Source organism: Sphaerodactylus townsendi, linkage group LG10, assembly GCF_021028975.2.
Source record: "Sphaerodactylus townsendi isolate TG3544 linkage group LG10, MPM_Stown_v2.3, whole genome shotgun sequence".
Lineage (NCBI taxonomy): Eukaryota > Metazoa > Chordata > Lepidosauria > Squamata > Sphaerodactylidae > Sphaerodactylus > Sphaerodactylus townsendi.
In genome coordinates, this window is record NC_059434.1 from 50,239,091 (window position 1) to 50,260,873 (window position 21,783).

At 38.8% G+C, this 21,783-nt stretch overlaps 1 protein-coding gene across 6 annotated transcripts in view; it reads left to right on the forward strand.

Annotated features, from left to right (window-relative positions):
• INPP4B (inositol polyphosphate-4-phosphatase type II B) overlaps window positions 1–11,510 on the forward strand; it is a 281,318-nt gene extending 269,808 nt beyond the window's left edge. For 2 of the 6 annotated variants that reach the window (XM_048508961.1, XM_048508963.1), the window contains 2 exons: window positions 4,041–4,193; window positions 7,195–8,944. In XM_048508961.1, the coding sequence (XP_048364918.1) occupies window positions 4,041–4,193; window positions 7,195–7,369 (328 nt within the window). In that variant the 3' untranslated portion in view covers window positions 7,370–8,944. Of the gene's footprint in view, window positions 1–4,040; window positions 4,194–7,194; window positions 8,945–8,983 lie in introns of those variants that run through there. The other 4 variants (XM_048508966.1, XM_048508967.1, XM_048508964.1 and 1 more) reach the window with 4 other exon arrangements.
• The last annotated feature ends 10,273 nt before the right edge of the window (window positions 11,511–21,783 follow it).

Below are 21,783 nucleotides of genomic sequence, written 5' to 3' on the forward strand. Positions count from 1 at the left end.
ACATTAATAAAGCCATCTAAAAATAGGTATATCCATCAGACTGATTATTTTTATTGAATCCCAATGAAAATATAAAGAGATCACTTTTTACTTTCTGTTTTGATTAATATGGAACTGATGCTTCAAGAATGATGTATTTGTTTATTTCACACTGTCAGTGGTCTCTTCAGCCATCCCATGCCGACTTTGTATCAGCTGTTTAGCGATAGATCACCTCACTTCTGTTCTGCTGGATATGAAAAAATTCTACCATTAACTCAAAGAAAAAATAGGAAAATTTGAAAGTTTAAATATACAACTCTGAAGGTGAAATAGGAAGTATATGTTTTTTTAAAAAAAAAATCTTGGATCATCTGACATTTAAATATGTGTTCAGTCTTGTTCACTAGGCTATGAGCAGCTGCTCAGGAGACCTGTTCCATTTATAAACTATATAGATAACACTGGGAAAAGGGCATGTGATAAAAAAGAGGAATGCTTGAGTCTGTGACTCATCCATTTTTAATCCCTGTGATTGTCTGCGGGGTTCCAGGGGAACATTGGCTCTTGGAGTCTCAGGCTGAGATCTAAGATGCTATTTTTGTCACACTCAAAGGATTATGCAAGTCCTGGTGGGGGAGAGGGTATTTTTTCCCCTTCAGACTCCAATATCATAGCCCCAATTTGATTTTGAACTTCTCTTTTCTAAATCAACTTGCCATGTACCACAAGAATCAGCTATTTCAGCCAAAAGTCCAAAGCCCTTCTAGATTTTTTTATTGTTTCCTTGAATTTTTGGTCTATGTATTTTATGACCTATTCCACCTTCACAGTTGTACACTTAAACCTTCAAATTTTCCTATTTTTTCTTTGAGTTGATGATGGAATAAACTGGAACCTTTTCATATCCAGCAGAACAGAAGTAGGGTGATGTATCACTAAACAGCTTATACAAAGTCAGCATAGGATCACTGAAGAGACCACTGAAATGGGAATAGTGATGATATAGACAAAAAAAAACAACAAAAACCAGATTGTCAATGAGATACATTGATCAAAAGTTCAGACCCCTTTAAATATTCAACTTGCTGTTTGGAAAACCACTTTCTCCTTTTGGACACTGGGATCAACTCCCAATAATTGTTCAGACAACCATTGCTTTTAGAAGGTGATAAATAAGAGGAGACAGGCACGTCAATTTTCTTTTTCCATTTCCAGTAATACATTCTATTTCTTAAAATCTTTATCCCAATGTCAACCTAAGAGACAAAACTTTATTTAGTAAACAGTTTAACCCTATTGTGTGCCTTCAAAGTTACATGAAAAAAGATAGAACCTGACAAAGTGTCTTGGGGGTATCATCAGTTATTATTACTATACTTATGTCACATCTGTTTGTAGAAGGAAAAACAAAATAAAACAGTCTCTCTGATGTAATTGTCCAATTGTATACATTGTGCATGATGGCCTTTCTTCTTTGTTTCATGTTGTGTAGTCAGCATAACTCTCTGAAATTACCAAAGGGTATATGAAGGAAAATTTAAGCCCCATTGATTTCAGTAGGTAAGTTGAGCATGTACTCAAACTTCTTCCAGTGGAACTGGTAAAACATTAAAAAGGAAAATTATTTTATTTATTTGCATTTATTCCCTGCCTTTTACTGTGATCCTAGGGCAGGTTACAATGTTTAAAAACATACAAAATCCAACAATCACAATATCCAAAAATCACAATAAAACAAATCCTAAAAACCCTAAAACAACCTAAAAACTCAAACCTACAAAAGGGAGGGGTGTACAGTTCGAGTGAAGAGGACAGTCTTGGCCAGGTGCTGAAACTCAAGGGAGTAGGTGCCTGGCAAACCTCTGAGGGGAGGGCATTTCACAGTGTTGGGGCCACTATATTTGATTTACTATCCCGGCCAAGAGCCGGGATTGATTGATTCCTGGCCAAGGCCAGTCTCAGGGCATCTAATAATGTTCAAACAATAACATATAATGGATATATCAATAAAACCATCAATAAACCACATTTAAAACATACAGCAGTAAAAATACAATAATTGACTACAGTTCTAATAAATATGGTGCCAAAAATATACAATTAAATTTCTATTGCCAATTAAAATAATTTTCATTTATAATCTGAAGAAACCATCCCTTCCATTTCAACACTAATTTAAGTTGTACCAGAGTGGAGGGAGGAAAGAGGTTGGATGGATTTGGGAGACTAGCTACTTGGACAACTGTTGCTGCCTCAACTATAGAATAAGTGTGTAACAGACTTCTCTCTGTGATACACCTCTGAAGATGCCAGCCACAGATGTAGGCGAAACGTTAGGAGCAAGATCTACCAGATCACGGGCACACAGCCTGAAAAACCCACCACAACCAGTTGAATCTGGCCGTGAAAGCCTTCGCCAAAATAACCTTTGCTCAGATAACTGAATACTAAGCTTCATTTTGTAAACGTCTGCTTTGATGGGCTTCAATAGTCTATGAATAACCATGAGTATTGTCAAGGCAAAGTTTTTATTATTATTATTAATTATTTATTTATTTATTTATTTATTTATTTATTTATTTATTCATTCATTCATTCATTCATTCATTCGATTTGGTAGACCGCCCTACCCCCGAAGGACTCAGGAGTTAAAGGAGTTAAATTCTGAATACATGGTACATTTCTGCTCAAATACCTCTGTTTTGCATCAGGAATTCTTTCTTTGTCATCTTTGTGGCTGGAGCTATAAAGTTTTGGAAATTAATATCAGATTAACACTACAACAGACCAATTTATTTTGCCTATTTTTGACTATTCCTCGTTCCTTGCATCAGCTTTGATCTTGGTCCCTTGTGTCCAATTTATATAACAAGCAACACTTTCCCTTTTCCTTTTTAAGTTTCTACATAATTAATTAGTGTATTTTTAAATACTTGTACACTGCGCTCTTATCCATTAGTCTATATAATTTAAGAACTTGAAAACTTCAAAAGACTAAAAATGTATTTAAGTCATTATAAGGTGAAAAATACAGTGGGAAATAAGAGACTACATTCATCTGATCATACAATGTACTACAATATCTAGTTTGGGATTTGAGGGATTTAATTTATCTTTTCTGTCAAGACAGAGCCAGGGACTACTGACAAGTGCAAAGTACTGTGATAAATATTTTAGCCTTCATGAACTGAAGATTTCATTCATGCTCAGTCACAATCACATAGATTCCACAGATTTCAAAGAGAGCTCAAGTACATAATTAAGTGCAGGATTTCAGCCCAGGCGAAACGTCTGATTGTAAGGATATCCTGTGGTAATATATTTGAACTTAAATAGGTTTAGTTTAGCAAATGGATGCATGTTGGCACATACGTGAGCCATAGTCTGTTCTGTTTGAGACAGTATTACCTTAGTCCTTAGAGAGTTTGCTTAATCTTGTGACCTTACTGGAATATAGTTATCTAAAGACTAGCATATCAGCCCAAGAGTTAGCTGGTCCATCCAAATTTAAATCTAAAGTATACCTTTTTCCAGTGGTGGGATTCAGCCTATTCACACCTATTCAGTAGAACCGGTAGCTAATTTTTTGTTTAGTTCAGAGAATGGTTGTAATCCCACCACTGAGTCCTTTTGGAACCGGTTGTTAACCACTACCTTTTTCCTTGGGTTTGTGACCCTGGTTTCCAAGTATCTTGACTTTCTGGCACTTTCACTGCAGTCTGAAGCAGTCTAAACACACTGAAGCTTAGAAATCTGCTTAGGATGGCCCTGATAATGCCCCATACTCAGACCCACCTGGGCCAATTCTTTTCTCACTCCTGTGCTCACTCTGCTGCTCTTTGTTCTTAGCCTCTGCTTCCTCCTTTAACTGTCTGCTTTGCCTATCAAACTACACCTGAGTTTTCTTACTATCACAGTTCTCAGCTTCTCTATCTGCCTTTCTCCTTCCCTTCTGGCAACAGCACAGAATGCTTAGGCCTTTGTGAGACTTTCCCTCCTCCTTTCTTGTGGCCAGTAACTCATGTTGGCATTGTGGTCTTTTGCTTCTTTTTTTTCAGAGTACGAGGGGTAGAACGACCCCAGGGCGGAAGGGAACAATCCCAGTTCTCCCCAACATCAGCAGTGTACTTTCAAATCCCCAGCTGTACCCATCAAAGTGATGGAATGAAACAAATGGAAAAACCTAGGCAAAGTCCCAGAAAACAAGATTAGTAAGATGTTTGCCAATAATACATTAAGCATTCCACTTGATCTGAGTCAACGCAAATCAGCTTTTGACATTTAGATCCTTCCTCCCTCTCAAAAGATGTAGCCCACAGAACCTGCATCTCAAGAACTTCAATTACAATTGCACAAAATCTTTAGAAGTTTCACATTGGCTGTTAACACTTCAACATTTGCCATGAACACTTTGTTGAAGCAAAATGCAGTGTTCTTCCTCCAGCAGGTTGCTTGGCTAGCAAATTCTGTGTCATTTATTTGGCAGCAGTCTTGGAGAAACCTGGTATTGTGTAGATTAATTGCTGTAATGTTCAATAAACCCTGCCAATATGGAAAACTGCAATATGTTCATTTAGCAACATGGGACGATGTTCCCCAGGAACTCCAAATTCTAACTGTGTAATATTATAACTGATAATATTATGAATATGATTTTCAGATCTATTTGGGATGACTTAATTTATCCTCTACAGCAATGAAAATGCAGTGGATTACTGTTCATTTTTTAAAAAGCAATTGTCTGTTCTACTGCTTAAAACTGATACAAAAATAATTCTCTCCCTCATCAATCCTTCCATGTCCAGCAGTCAGTCTAATGAAAGAGTAATATAGCTTATAGATTTTAAAGTTTATACATTTAAAAAGAATCCTGGATTGGATTCTTCCTCTCTGCTTGTTCTTCTTTCTTACAATCTGGAGGTTGGGAGGGTGCTTATTTTTATTTTGTTTGGTTAATTGAGTAACATGAAAAATTATCTTTATTACTGTCTGACCATTCTGCAAAAAATACTTCAGTGGGTACCATCTTTCTGTTTGCAAGTTTTCTATAGAGATTTTTTCCTTTGCCCCATCTTATCCTATCCATGCAGGCTGTGCACCAAGACATTATAAAGAATGAGAGATTGTGTGGGTCTATCATTCTCCCCTTCTCCATCTCTCAGCTTTTCATAAGAAATATGGAGCTTATATCAGTTAAACAGTATAGAGTAGGAAGGCTGGATGGAAATAGGAAAGGCCCATACAGACTATCCAGCACAAAGTCTGCTTGCAAGCGAAAACATAAGGGAAGGGAAGGAATAGAACTGTATTGAATTTTTCATCTTTGCATTGGAATACCACCCATTCATAGCAGAAGATCATGCCTTGGGGGGAAAAAAGGTCAGCACACAGTAAGGATAAAGGTACTCACTCTGTGACTTGCAGAGAGCTGCATTTGCAATTAACATCAACCAAAAGCACCATGTGACTAGCATATGCCCTATTCACTATGCCACCAAACACACACACACTCAATAATATTGAATGTATAGTTATTAATATTAATTCTGTAACTTTAAATAGAACTAAATAATTTTCAATGCAGTTACAACTAAATCCCACTAATGTATTTGTTGCTTACATTTACTTCTGGGAGTTTTGTCAGATGTTTTGAGCCAAACTCTAGAAACTGAAATTGGAAGAAGAGCCAGAGATGCTATGTACAAGAGCCATATGTAGCTTTTGAGCAACAAAGTGAAAAAAACTGTATTAATTACTAACCAGCAAGTGTGCTTAAACATTTTCCACAGCATTATGCTGACTTGAAACCCAATATTTCTTAGAACACGTTATCCAAAATTGTAACTAAATGGCTAATGCCACAATTGGACATAATTTTTGTGAGGTAATTAAACATAAATGTTAGCTACAGATCAGTGCTAATAATTTTAGGTGAGTAGCGATGTTGGTCTACAGCATTAGAGCTACTTTTGAGTCCAAGAGGAACCAATAAGATTTTCAGGGTCTAAGCTTTTGAGAATCAAAGCTTCTTTTGTCAGATATCTTGATACCTGAACGATACCTGGAAAATGTGTTGGTTTCTAAGGTGCTACATTAGTTCTAAGTTTGCAGCAGCATATTAGTTCCTTTAAAAAAAGAGAGTTAGAAATGTTTTTGTTTCAGTAAGGTGGATTCTGCACGTGCGGGTGGCAGCAGCATCCCACCAGCATTAATGATGCGAGTGGAGCCCTGGGGCCGTTTGCATGCTGAGGTACAAGTGGCCCCAGGGCAGCTGCTGCCCACAGAGGCAGCTCCCCAGGGGGTCGAAGGACAGTGTGGGGATGCTTCCCCATCCAAGCCAAGCTCTATCAGGAGAGAGGAGAGAAGGTGAGTATGGGGGAAATGAGCGAGGTATTTGGGAAACAGTGTTTCTCTTCCGGTGCCTCCAAGCCAGTGCCGGCAGGGAAATGCTGTTTCCCAAATGCCTTGTTCATTGAGCAAGGTAGGGAAACAGTGTTTCTCCCCCAAAAGCACGGCGCTGCCTTGCTGCAGAGGCAGCGGCTGTGCAAACAGCGACCCTGGAACGGTGTTTTTACCGTTCTAGAGGCACTGTTTATCACCTATGCAGAATCCGCCAAAGTACTTAAAGCTAACTAAAGTTTCTAAAATGGAGCTAAATAGAACATAAGCATTTTCTGGGGCATATAAATTGACACCCAAAAACTGTGGTTTGTCTGTGGATCTCCAAGGTCTCGCTTCAGCTCTGCAAAAGAGAGGATTCCCTATCCATTTCAACGCTAGGAAATGCTCTGCAGGCCATGTTGCATCAGAGCTCTGCGCAAGTCTGTATCATCCCCATTTGTTGCCGTTTGCTATACTGGAAGTCATACACTTATCCACTTATTCCACTTCGCAGCATTTGTTTTCTTCCCTCGTCAGAGAGTGTTCCATTATGATCCGTTGTCCTGCGAATGCCTCTTTAACATGCACAAAATATCAGTGATTTGCTTTTTCACTGGGCGCTTTTTCTGTTCAACTTAAAGATAGCCTTAAATATTTGGAATGCTTTTCTAATCTGTGCACAAAGTAATCCTAACGTAGAATTATTTAGCATAAATTTCTGATTCCATATTGCCAGCTTTAGTGTGTCTGTTGTTGGAATACCTAAATGTTGCCTTTTTCTTCTATTAAACAGTCTCTTATCTGTTCCTCCTAACTTCCCCTGTTTAACAGCAGACAAACCCAGGGAGCACTGAATGAATCGGATGATCCCGAGACAGGCTGCCTAACTGATAACAAGCCAACTTCTCGTCACTTCTATCCTGTCGCCTTGCTGCTTGTCAGCTCACATTTGCTGGTCGTGTGGCTTATTTTAAGTCTCGCTCTATTATTAGCCAAATATCAGTGAACTTCTTCTGTTTCTTTTCTATTCCTTTTCTTTTCTATGAACCACAACAGCTTAAGATTTTTTTTAAATGTGCTGAATTATTTCTACATCTTCAAACCTGCAGAATTTGTCCTTAAAAAGCCGATGTCTTTAACTGTAAACCTTTTTTTCCATCTTTAGTACAAATGAAGAGCGTGTACTATGCATCAAGTGGTTTGATCTGCTTTTTATTTCTAATAAACCTCTCCGCACTGTCATTAGTTCTAAGACAGGCAGTTTGTATTAGTGACTCCTAATGAGATATAATTTTGAGTCACCAAACACAAAATTCATATTCAGAGCCAATTCACGTATTTACATGAAGATTTTACCACCTCAATGGGGAGCTATTTGCATAAATCACTACTGGCCTTTCTCTGAAACTCACAGATGTGCAGTGAGACGTGAAAATTGCCAAGGTTTACCACCTCAGAAACAATGTTTTCCATTGATGCGTTACCTTTGCAGTTTTCACGCTAGGAGACCAGTTGGAAAACACAGTACATGGAGATATTTTTATCTGTGGCAATAACCAATCTTTAATCAATCAGGAAGTATGAAAAAGAGAAACATGAAGTTGCACACAGCATTGAATCTGAGGCTGCATCAACATCATACATCTGTTGTTGTGTTTTGGCAGTCATTTGCAACTGGATTTCCCTGTGTAGATTGTAAACATGTCAGTCCACTTGTGAATGATTGTTGCACTGCAATGACAGTATGCTTTCTAGCAATGGGTGTCTGCAGCCCAGGTTGAGTGTTCTGGGCAGGTTAGCTTCAAGGTCTGGTTTCCATTCAGTCTTTTTTCGCTGTTACTTGCTGGTAGGGTCTTCCGTTTGAGCAACTAAGCTCACTCTTTTTCTTTATTTCAACTAACACTTTTCTGTCAAGTCATTCTCTCACACTAGATAAGTTCTGTTTTGTAACAAAATTAACCTGTCTGTAATCATTGCTTTGCTTTCCAAAATACATTTTACATTCTTTTGAGCAAAGTCATGTTGGCCTTTTGATGTACCATGGTGGCTCTCGTGGCTTTTGTACTGTATGTGAACAAGCATTATTCCTTTGTAACACAGAGAGTTGGATCAGGTGGTTAAAAAGTTGTTTTCTTTCTTTTTTTTCTTTTATTGCAAAGCTCAACATATTGAAAACAAGACAAAGATGGACATTTTCTTTTTTAATCTGTACGGCCAGAATTAATAGAATGCCTTATCTATAGAACCTTCACACAATATGTGAAGTTTAACGTGTGTACAGAAGAAACAAATAACAATCTGGGGAAAAAGGTTATGAAAAATTTTAAAAGCAAATATATTTCTAAGGTTAGAGTAAGAATATATCATAAAGTATTTAATCAAGCCACAGTGCAGGAGAAATATAAAAATCCCATGACCTACTTCTGAGGGCAATAACAGCATCGGGCCTGGCCTTGGATCTAATTTTGTAAGATGTATCATCACTTGTGGGGGAAAATATTGTAGAGTTGAATCTTTGTTATTTTTACTTCAATTGTTGCTGAAACTCTGCAATATACAAATAAAACATATTTATTTATTACTTGTTTCATGAAGTTGTCTTTTTCCCCCTTTTCACCAGAGAAGGATGCCGCATAGAGAATGCACTGAAGAATGTCAAATGCAGAAAGTATGCTTTCAACTTGATACAGCTGATGGCTTTCCCAAAGTACTACCGACCACCAGAGGGGACATATGGAAAAGCTGATACCTAAGCATTTAGACCAAAAAAAAAAACACGGATCACACAGACATGCTCATTAGTTGACATGAATTGCTTTGTTTTTATGTGTGCCTCACAGAATTGGAGAGTGCAAGAGCAAAACTATATAGGAGTTATTTTTGCTAAAATTGTATTGTCATTGGGGAGGGGGAGTGATAAAGTACAGTAGGTTGAGTGCTTTGAAACTGGCTGTTTGTTTATATAAACATAACCTTTTCATAAAAACTGTGTCAGAAGCCAGCCACAATTAAAAGTTCAGTCATTAATCAGATTGACAACCAAGTGCTGAGACATAAGTAAGTCAGCAGGGGTTCCCATGAGCCGGGACTGAAATAATACCTTGTTCATCACTGAATCAATTCAGGATTGATAGCCAAGCAACGGTGCTACTCCACTGTAATACATAAGAACCTTAATACATTTTGAGAGGGATTTTAATTTTGGTGACCTTCCATAATAATAAAAAAATGGATATAACATTCTGCTCTTCTAGATAATCTCTGCTAGATAATCTCTGCTGTTTTGGGCACATGCATTAATGTTAAGAAAGCTAATTTTGCACACTTACCTAAAGCTTGAATGTCATCCATGATTCTCAGTACCAAAGGTGTGATCCAGAGAAGCATGATTGGAGTTCTGCTCAGACAGTGGGGATTTCTTGCCTCTTGCCACTGCAGCCCCTGAAAAGTCATTCCTGAGGCTTGGAGGATGCTCTGGAACAATCTGGGATGTGGTGCAGAGGTCCACGGCTGGAAAGGTTAATCCTCCACTGCATGAGTCAAAGTGCCTTCCACTTATATAAAAAGGTCTTTGGGCCACAGCCCATGCTTACAATTGCCTTTGAGGATCCAGAGCTGAACCAGCCTCTCTCTATTATTAGGGTGACCAACATAGCTGCTTTTTACTACGTCACGAATTTTTAAAAAAAAAAAATATCTGGAATTCATCACAGAAAAGGCAGGAGCTATTTTCCAGACAAATGTGTATGCAAGCCAATGCAAATCTCATCTGAATATCAGATAAAGGAAGGGGGGGAAAGGTCCATAGGCTGCATCCACACATGACTGCGCTATTATTGCACTATTGCAATCATTTGCAATTTGATTGTCTTGCCGCCTAAGACAAGTTGTTATAGTGGTTCACAGTGAAAGTTTCATCCAGGATATGCTAGTGCATGAAATCTGAAACAACAATATTTCATTTAAAATGTGTACTCTCTCTCCATCATTTCAATGCTAACTGGCAAAGCCGGCAGTGGGGACCTGGGTAAGAAATTGAATTGTCTCCAATGGAAATAAGAATGATTTCACAAGCACTATGACCGCAGTAAATAAAAGGGCAAAAAAGACAAGCCAGTAATCTGGTCTTGCAGACAGCTGTGCTCACAGGTTTGACACACAAATAGTAAAAGGATCCTTTTCATTATTAAGATGTGGTGTGCATTTGTTTGTAATTAAAATTATATAAAAGCTCCATCTTCAGAGGTGATGTGCTGATCAATGTATTCATATTGATGTAAGCGACAGGCTCTTTAAAATGTTTTCTCTGTGAAAACTATTGGAAGGTTGCAGAGATGTAGGGTTTTCTGACTGAAGCATTCCTTCTAGTATTGCCATGGTGAAATGCCATCTGGCATTTCTTGTCTCATTTTTGTTAAGCTTACATGTGTCCCACTGAATTCAATATATTTCAGTGGAGCCAGTGTTTTCACTCACTACAGTATCATACTATGCACTTTAGAGCAATTTTTGCCCTTTAGCAAAGAAACCAACCAAAGTGTACAGAAAGATGTCAGTAAACATCTATATGGAGTTTCTTTTGTTTTGCTTTTTTGCAGAATATGTCTGTACTGACATATCATACAGGCAAGTATCATTTGGAGATGTTGAACTATGTATAATTTGGCTATTATGGAATTATTCATAGTAGTATATACTATTTCATTATGTCTCTGATGTGTGTTGTAATAAAATAATAGTACTACATGTACTGTAATTATATATAAATCTCTGACCAAAGCTAAAAAAGCTTTAAGTCATAAATTTTAAAGGCCAGGTATGTGTCATCTACCAGCTCTTCTATACCAGCCCCCCTGAAATGAAATGTCTGTACTACCGTTCATTTGTTCCAATGGAACAAATGTGCAGGAGAACGTAAATGAAGAATAAAACAGACATGCCAGCACATGTCTTTTGCAACAATTATATATGGCTCGCTCCTAAACCATGGGTTGGATCCATTCCTTGTACTTGAACCCTTTCTTTAGCTGAAAAAGCCCTCCTAGAACAGAATAAACTGGAATCTTCCCTGACCTGTGGATCCTATTACAGGTGTGGATCCAACCTATAGTGGTGCTTTAAAAAGCTAAAATTGAAACTAATATTTTTTTAAAAAACATCAATGTAGTTTTGGATCACTTAAAAAAAGAAAGTTAATGTTTTAGTTTATTTCCAGAAAGCTGTAATTCTTCAGAACTTATTTTATCAGAAAACAGGAGAAAATCTACAAGCAGCAGTTAAAGTCATGAATATAGGAAACGGGCTATGTGCTTGTTAAGTATAGTGCATTTTATATTCTGCTCCAGAAAGGATGTTACTGAGTTAGCATATGCAGCCGGCTGACACTTCTAAATTATTTAATACTATATAGAGTTTTCTGCATGCTTAAAACAACCAGTTTTTGTAGTGAATGCGTTTTTTGCAGCACTTCCAGTGCCATTAGACTTGGTTTGTCCCTTGTGCATTATTTCTTTTGCCATTTTTTTTTCAGAAAAAAAGAGGGATGCATTCAAGTGTGCACTTCCAGTTGCCCAAAGAACACTTTAAATATTTTAGTGTACTTTAACATGGAAGAATGGCATGCACCTGTAGGTCAACATTTGTAGGAAAACATTGCACATATTTCAAACGCTGTTTCCCTGAAGTACTTTTTTTTTCTTCCTTTTGTTACTCTTATGGGAGATGACCCATCTTTTATTTTGTGCTACCAAACACTCAAAGAAGCCTGATCCCTGCATGCAAACTTACAGATATGTAATATCCAAGGTATAATCTACTATTTCAAAGCAGGACTTGTTCAGAAAGTTTGACAAAGTGCACCATGTGTTTTACAGTATTTGGACTTCTTAAGTCAGTACAGGCAACTACTTTCTAAAACTCAAAAGATTTTCAAAAGTAATTGGTGGGGCAGGAGATAAGATTGCTATGCCAAGAGCCACTGAGCACATGGAATCCAGTTGGAAGATCAAAATAAACCTCTAGCCTTGCAGTAGTCTCTCTCAGCTATGGCTGCCATGGGGGGTTCATTCATTTCCACGAGGACTGTGCAAGAACAAAGGTCAGTGAGCTGTGCCAAGCACTTACAAAGCATTAATGTCTATCATGAAATGCTATATTGGAAGTCCAAGGAACATACCTTTTATTGTGGAGCAGGTGGAAAAATATCTAGCTGACCTCCTCTTTAACTTCTGGCCTTGTTGGTTTATATGCATGTATCTTTTTTTTTTGCAACATCGTTTTGTTTATTGGCTTAGGACATTTACTTTATTGCTGTGTGAAAGCCATATTCATTGTGCGGGTGTGTGTATTTTTATTTAAATAAATGTCTCATATTTTTTCACATTTCTGCCTTTCTGTGTTCAATTTTTGTTTGTTCCATCACTGTAAAACAATGCACATGAAATAATCCAGTTGTGGGAGGTTATGAAACACATCCCTGTTTGATATGTTTCTAGTGTTTCTATCTAAGGTTGAAGCACCCACATTTATATACAGCTTTCTAGACTAGGTGACTGTTAAGGGCTGGAAGCTTCCCCCAATACAGCTGGATTCAGGATGGGTGACTGGGATGCAGGGAGAAGCTCCACTCACCTTGGGTCATGTTCCTGGGGCTGGAGTCATGTTCCAGTGGCCTAGCTGCCATCGAGAGAAGTGTTGTTGTTGTTCTTTATGAATCTTCGTATACCGCCCAACCCCCAAAGGGCTCTGAGTTGAGAGATCAGGGCAGAAGAGGCCCCAGCAGGATAGCCCTAGGTGACATCATCAAAAGGAAATGCTTGCCTCAAGGACTCAGAGGCCCAGGGCTGTCAAGGCAAAAGCCTAACAAAGCTGAGGGCATTCGCAATGGCTGGGAAGAGGCTGAGGAACCCAACAGGAGTTGGGAATGGGAGGCAGGAATGAGCCAGAAGGGAAGAATCCTGGGCTGGAAGAGCCCTTGCTTGGGGGACTGCACCTTGGGTGGTTGGAGGAAGGTCAGCAGATGGAGAGAGGGATAATAGATGCTGCATCACTTATATATTCTGGAGAGGGTATCTGAAAGAAGGGAATTGGATCTGGTGAGGAATTTCAGGGTTCTATAAAAGCTGAAAGTATATGCAACCACAGTGACGAAGCAAGCATAAAGATATAGCCTGAGGGAAGAAAGAGAAGCCAGGTGTCTTCACCTCCTCCTCTTTCCGAATTTTGGGGCCAGAGAGAACCAACAGGTGAGGAAGATGACAAGGAGTGGGGGCACAACTGCAGAGTGTGGGAAACCTCATAGTGTCTTAGTGGGTTGATGACAAACAAAACCTCGATAAAAATCAGAATATGCACAAATAAAAATTTAGGAAGCTTTTCCCAACATAACTCAAAGTGAACTTTGGGAACATTGCTGCAGGTGGTCTGCTTCTGCTTTTTTGCAACTTTCTTTCATTGGTTTTTAATCAAATGATTACATAGACCAGTAAGTGGGTACATGAAACTATTTATCAAGTAGAGTAATCTAATTTAAGAATCATTTTGCCTCACTGCTATTTCTAGGATGCTGTGTAGAGAACAACATTTCTATTACCTAATTGCATGTTTTAATATCCCTTGTCACCTACTGACATAAGTAACACGTGGAGTATTCTTTTACATAAATTTAGCCGCATGCCCAGGTAGTTCTTTTTATACATTCTTGTATAAATTGAAAATGTTTGTTTTTATGTAACATGGAGTAAGATTTCAGCTGTCTCATACTGTGCAAGATGATGTCTCTGTGCTTAAAAGTCAAAAATTATCTGGATTTTTTCCCCGTTTTTTACCTCCTAGTGGATTTCTTTTCTTGGATAAGTGACTAGAAAATGTGAAGAATTAATTTTTAATATAGTATAAAAATGAGGAATTTTCAGGCAGAACTAAACACTTACTTTGGATATAAGCAAGTTCTCTTCAATTATGACAATAAAACAATTCAGCTCAGATTTCAGGTAGCTCGGATTTCTAAGTAACCAAGGGTAAAATTTAGCTGTTGGCTATGTTGTAGAATTCCATGCACTCTGAGAAGATTGGTAGGACTTATCTTACCTTTATCATATTTACTGTTCCTCACTTTCAATCTGTTTTAGTGCAATTTTATGTTTTTATCACTGATGGGAATATCAATTAATGTCTTTAAGTTGCCAATAAATCTTTACAAATGGCTGACAGAAAGACTTTTTAAAAAGTTGTAAGACTTTTATTTTCAAATTAAAATGGAACAAAAGTAAGCAAAGTAAATACCTGTGATTCCCCAATGTGGTGCCATTGTCACTACTAATTTATTATTTCCTAATGGCTGCTTACTTCTTCCCCAAATATCTATTTCTCCAAAGCAAACAGTCAATCCTGATTTTCCTCCACCTCATTGGAAAAGGTGATCCAGCAAAAGAATCCAGGACATTACCTTTGAGTCTGCAGGGAGTGTCCTTTGGAAACAGCTACCCTCAAAATAGAAGAATGCTTTGCTTGCATCCTCCATGCCTATTGTAATTTCCCACTTTGGCAGCCATTTTGTAATTCATCCCACCTTTCATGGCAGCCATTTATACCACTAAGCTGTCAAAAAGTACAAAAGTGTCCACAGGCTCAAATTCCTAGTATAGGCTCCTTCCACACGGGCCATTTAGAGTGGTGAGGGGCTGGTAAAAACGCTGGTTTGAGGGAGGTGTTCGCACCGCTGCCGCTGCTCAAGCACAGCTGCAGCAGCAAATACACCCCACACTAGCATTTTCTTGACTTGCTTGTTGAGCGAGTCTTGGAAAACCCAGCTTCCATTTGGTGCTGAGCAAATGGCACCGGGTGGAAGCCGGCATTTTCCTCATGCCACTTTTTCCCACTCTTACCTCCTTTTGGCTGCCATCACTGTACAGAGGCCAGGGGACTCACCTCCTGCCCTCCATCCCTGGCCACGGGGGCATGTTCCCTGGCCTCTGTACAGCAACGGCAACCTAGAAGAGGTAAGGGGGGAAAGCGGTAGCCCCATGCAAAGGCAGGCCCGCGGGTGGCTGGGGCACCAGGGCCATTTGCAGAATGGCGTACGAACGACCCCAGAGGGTGTGCACCTACTGCAACTGTGTTGGTGCACCCCCGCTCGCCCGCCCATGTAGAAAGGGCCATGGATAATGGACTGGATCCAAATAATAGAACAGGACTCAAGGTGTACTCCAAAAGCTGCTGCTGAAAAGATTGAATATTCATATTAGCCAGCTGATTTTAAAGTCAGGCATGTCCTAAAACTTGTAACCTTTCTTACAAGTGGAATAGTTTGTAAACAAGGAAAATCAAGTAATGAGAACACTGAGGGGAAATATGCTGGCTGTGTCATTACAGATATGGCTGCTTTCACAAATGTTGGATAATATACTTTCAATGCACTTTAGCAATCATTTGCTACTGGATTTTCCTGTTTCACAAAAGAAAATCCCATTGCAAACTAAGGCTGAAGTCTTCTGAGAATGCATTATCCAATGTGTGAAAGCAGCTTGAGTTTGTGAACAGCTTTAAATATTGATCCCTATGTGAAAATGTAAGTTGTGGTAGAAAGTTTAGCACAAAGAAAAGCATTCTGAATGTTAAGATACACACCCTGGCTTTTATTCATACCAGGGAAGATTGAGATACAGAGTAACATTGCGCGGCTTTTGTCTTTGCTTGAAATATTTTATTTGCATCCCATAATCGTAATTCGATTTGCATCCCATAATCACACAATTACATGAAGATTCAAACATATCTACTTGTATGCTAACAGTGATTTTCACCTCTAACATGACAGATTTATTCCCTTAAAAATCCACCTGAATTCTATTTTCATTATGTCTCTCTAGACATGGCTAGAGCAGTAGCCCAAGCCACTCTTTAGGTAAGTGAGTTGGAACAGTATTGTGAGTTGCTCACCTTCTTTACTATGTAATACTACCCTTCCAGTTGGGACAAGTTATGGCTCCAGCACAAAGACTATTCAGATGAGGCCACGACCAAAGAAGCACTTACCAAATTATCCCCTTCAATATCAATGCCTGGATGGATACCAGAAAGATTGTATCTGCTCAAAGAATGTGCTTCTCTTGAATGTCTGGTCCAATCAGTGGTCTGTATCATATTTGAGTTGACAGATCAGATGTTCATGATGCCTTCCTTTTGAAGAATAAAAGCGTCAGAAAATAAAAATCTCAGAGAATGAACTGCACAGTAGGTTAGAAGTATGATTACATCTTTATTGCCTTCCCATTCTGTTTCAAGGGTTTGGAATGGCTTACCCATACATTTTTACCTACACCTATTGATATAGTAAGTTGAGGGTGGAGTGCTTTAAAATTTGTGTTTACATTCATAGGTATGCTGTAAATTATGTTGAAGGTTTCCTATTTTGCACATGGGAACCTGTAACTGAAAGGCAGTCAGTCAAGTATTTATTGTTTGAGCCATTGGCTATAACAATACAAAAATACATGCAGTTAAAACAGTAACTTAGTTAAAACAATAATTTAAATTAAAACAATAATTTAGTTTTACATTAAAATATAAATTATTAGTGTTCACAATCTCTGAATTAAAATGCCCCATCAAATACGTCAGATGTTTTTGCAGTTTCTTCAGCTAGTCTAAGTTAATCTCCAGTACTTTACAACATTAGTTCAAACAGCGCTTTAAATACTTTGCTCGTAGTTTCCTAGCCGCCAGGGCAAAGAGAGCCATCTTATAAGAAACATAGGAATCAATATCTGATAATAAGAAAATCAGTTTCTCATCATCGGACAAAAAAGCTGTCCTAGGTAGTATTGGCTCTAAAAACCTTTTCCTTATTTCAGAATATAAAGGACAGGAGAGTATGTAGTGGAAGAGATCCTCAGGCTCTTGTTTTCCACAGATACAAAAGCGCTGAGAAAATGGTACTCGTGTGTATCTGCCACTAAGCACTGCTGAAGGCATTGATTGAAATCTAATAGAAGTATAAGCTATTCTTAGGTTTCTTGTTAGTGTAGTGGTCAGATATGTAGCTCTAATATGATCTCTTTTAAATAGTTTATACCATGGAGCAGTTTTTGTCTGAACTATTAATTGTCTGTTTATTCTGGCATCTTCTCTGTACACCCAGTCTCGGAGTTCAGCATTAGATGTTGAAACTCTTAATAGATCATCTGGAATGGTGTACCAAGATCGAATTTTTTCGAAAAAGGTAGAGCGGTTTTTATTTTTTGTCATCAGGAGAGTAAAAGACTGATGACCAAAGGTTTCCTTATTATCTGAGCTGGGTTTTTTTCCAGGCCTTCAAGACTGCAAGATGGGCACGTGATTCAATTGATGGTAAACCTAACTCTGCCCTCATTAGTGCAGCCGGTGTTCCCTTTGGCAGCATCAAGATCCGTCTTAAAAAAAGGTTCTGAATGGATTCCAGTGTCTTGAGTATAAGGTCATTCCAGCCCCAAACTTCTATTCCATATAACATATGTGAGATGACTTTACTTTCGAACAGTTTTATAGCTGGATCTACAAGACAACCACCTTTTGAGTAATAGAATCTCATAATTGCCCCTATTATTTTTATAGCTGAGAATCTTAAAGTTCCTAAGTGTACTTTCCAATTTAAGGTCTCACTAAAGTTAATTCCTAGATATTTAAATGAGCTGCATTGCTCTATAGGAATTCCTAACTGAAAGGCAGATTTGTGTAAGGCTGCATGAGACTGACAGAAATGGCACTGGTGCCATTGTTTCTCAGATCTATATGCATTGTTCAGTCAGCTACATAATGCATATGTTCATTTTTTCCCACAAATATCTGAGCTGAATATGTTCTGTTTAGTTCACCACAATACATGAGGAGTGGCTGTGGCTCAATGGAAGAGTATCTGCTTGGCATACAGAAGGTCTTAGGTTCAAACCCTGACATCTCCAGTTAAAATGTCAAGTAGTAGGTGAAGTGAAAGACCTCTGCTGGAGACCCTGGAGAGCCACTGCCAGTCTGAGTAGACAGTACTGACTTTAATAGTCCAATGGTTTGATTCAAAATAAGGCAGCTTCATGTTTTCATGAGCTTTCCATAGTTACCTGAAGTGATAAGCCTTCTGACCTTAAGTATCTGCAGCACCAGCATAATTTCCTGCAGTGGCAGCATTTTGACTAGCTGTGTAAATATCCTGTGTGTCAGTGAGATGATGGAAGAAGTCTTGTAGAAATGTATGCACTGCATTCTGGGACCATCTTATCTGTGGGAGCGCCCTCCCAGTATACCCCTCGGAGAGCATTATGCTCAACTAATAGCAACTTATTGAAGATTGCTGGCCTGAAAGTTGTCCGGCTGGTCTCAACCAGGGCTACAGCCTTTTTGGCTCTAGCTCTGGTCTGATGGAATGCTCTGTCCAATGAGACCAGGGCGCTGCAGGACCTACACATTTCCACAGGGCTTGTAAGACAAAGTTATTCTTCCAGGCCCATGATTGAGGACAGCAATGATAGCCATCTAGCTGGCCTCTCCTATGTTTACACCTTTTACGTTTTTACATTATTTTTGCTTTTTGACATTCTTTTATGTCTTATGCTGTTTGACATTCTTTTATGTCTAGCATTCATATTGATTTTAGATTTGTTATTTAAGTAAGGGTTAAAAATGGAAGGACATTACTTTATAGAAATTGTACATTTCATTTTTATATATGATTGTATTTTTAATTGTACATGTTGTTGTACACCACTCTGAGCCCTGCTCATTGGGGATAGTGTTTTATAAATTTAATAATTAAATTGAATTAAGTACCACAGCCAAGAATGCAAATTGCTTCCCCTCAGCAATTTGAGAATCTGAGTCAACTGGGGAAGATCTGCTAAGCATCAGCCCCTATCATATCCCCAAGGAAAAGGTATGTGTCTTTGGCATGAGCTTGAATACTCTTGGTCTTTGGCTCTCAATCTAGCCCTTTCAGGCATTATATTTCTGTAAATTAGCATCAAAGTGAATTATATCTTTGTGCTATACTGTATTCACTGTCCCCAGAATCAACATTGGTTTTGTGTCTCCAGTCTGAAGACAAGCCTTCTGTCAGGCTCAGCAGGGTTCTCAGCTACGCCAACACCTGTTCAAAGTATTTGCTTCCTTTGTGGGGCATAAAACTTAAAAGTTCTGCTTTGAGGTAATAGCAGCTGTTTTGTAAAATGTAACTCTAGATCAAGTCTTCCACCTCCCCCCCCCTCAAAAAAACCCCACAGAGAACAGCTGGTTAAAAACTTGAAGCACCCAATTTACATTTATATATTCATGAGTATGTTAATAGACATCAGCGGGGAGGATGTGCTCCCACACTTTTCAGAAATCAATGGGGAATCCTTCTATAAGCAACTCAGTCTTTTTAAAAAAATGTAAACTTAACTCAATTTTACGGGTACATGGGCCAGAGCTCTGGCCCTTAATTCTGCTGCTGAATTCCACTTCCCTCTGTGCTCCCCTGCAGTTTATTTTTTAACAGTTAATTTGTTTGGACATCGTTTGGAAGAAAATACTCTGACTCCTAGTGATAATAAGACACTAAATTGCCTGATAGGCTTTCTAAAGAATGCAGCGGAAAGTTTCAGAAGTGAAGGGACACTGACCTATGCTGGGAAATTTGAGAAGAAGCAAACACCTGGAACTGCCTTTCTTACAGACTCAGCTCTGAAAAGGCCAATGCTAATTTACTGCTTTCAAAACTGCATCTAAATTTTCATGGTTGTTCATTAGCAGGAGAAACTGCTTCTCAAAAACCAACACGATTTGCACAATGGAAAACCTTTGTGATCTCTTTGCCTTTGTGCATCTATTAAAAAAACCAGTTTTTCAGTGAATGTGGATTATTAATTATGGTAATCATACGTAACAGCTGGATAGATCTCTGTAGGAAAATCTCTTATAGTATAATTTATCAGACAGTTTTAAATGAGGAAATGGTAGTTTTGAGAAAGGAAATACGTGTTTTTATCCATACAGCTATCAACAATCCATGGTGATTTCACATAATAGATGCTAAAGTTGCCAACTCTGGGTTGAGGAACTGCTGTAGATTTGGGCATGGAGCCTAAAGATAGCAAGGTCTGAGGAGGGGAGGGATCTCATCAGGATATAATGCCATGGAGTTCACTCTCCAAAGCAGCCATTTTTTCCACAGGAAAAAATCTTCGCAGTCTGAAGCCTAAGTTCTTACTTCATAATATAATATCTTATGGTCATTCATGGAATGAAAAATATAGTGTAAAATTTTCTCTTGTGTTAAAATTGTTCTTCAGAGACTCACTAGAATCTCATGATAGAAAAACTAACCAAGTTTTTGTCGAGGGTTTTTCCGAGATAGCTCAGTCAGGATTCTCAGGTGGCACAAAACCTAAAGATATATTAAAAAGTCCTGTTGTCTACCACAAGGCCTTTCAGTCACATGTGCATTGCAAGTTTCCTGCTGGGATTTCCATTCTTGGGTGTGAATGAGCCTGTTCCAGGTTAGCACAGTGGTGCTCTGGGAGAAGGTGCTGATACCAGCTCTGAGCTGTTTTCCTGATCTGAAATGGCACCGCAGGACATTATTTGCCTGGCTGGAGGATCCACATTTAGCAGGGTATTTTTCCAATAGAACACACCCCCTCCCCTGGATATCCTGCTTTCTTTTACATCCAGAACCTCAACCTGTAACACCTTCTTCATTTTATCCTCACAGCAATTGTCCTGTGATGTAGGTTAGACTGAGAGAGGATGACAGGCCCAAGGTCACTCAGTGAGCTTCCATGGCAGAGAGGGCATATGAAGCTGGCTTATGACACTGGCTCGCCCAGATTCTAGAGTAATACCTACCACTGTCCCAAACTGGCTCTCAGAGTAAGGATACATCTTCTAGGTGTTTTGTCTTCCAGTTCCCCTATTCCTCAGGAACAATATTTCATGGAGATCAGTGGACTGCAGTGTGAGGGAAGAGACAGAAAAGTTCCATCCCACTGATGAAAAACGTAGTCTTGATCCAGCCCACATCTCTTTGGCATCTGGCTGTCCCCTAGTAAAAGCTGACAACTCTGAAACCGAGCAAGCCTGCAACTTATGGGGAACATTCTGAAAAGGTTACTCTCTGCTCCTGTCCATCATAAATAGCAGCATAATGATGCTCTGCTGGGGCTATTTTCTTTTCTCTCCAATGACCCTGGCCTTTTGCAGACATTTAACCTTCAGGACATCTCTCTGCAGTAAAGCAGTGCTGTTGTATCCATCTTTTCAAGCAATTATGTATTTGCACAATGGCTGGATTTGCCTATGGAAGAAAGGACGTTATGTTTCAGACTGTATTATCTGAATTTCCATATGAACTTCCAAAGAAGAATGTTCAAAAACTGTGTGGTACCTATAGTTCATTTTTTTCATTTGGATGCC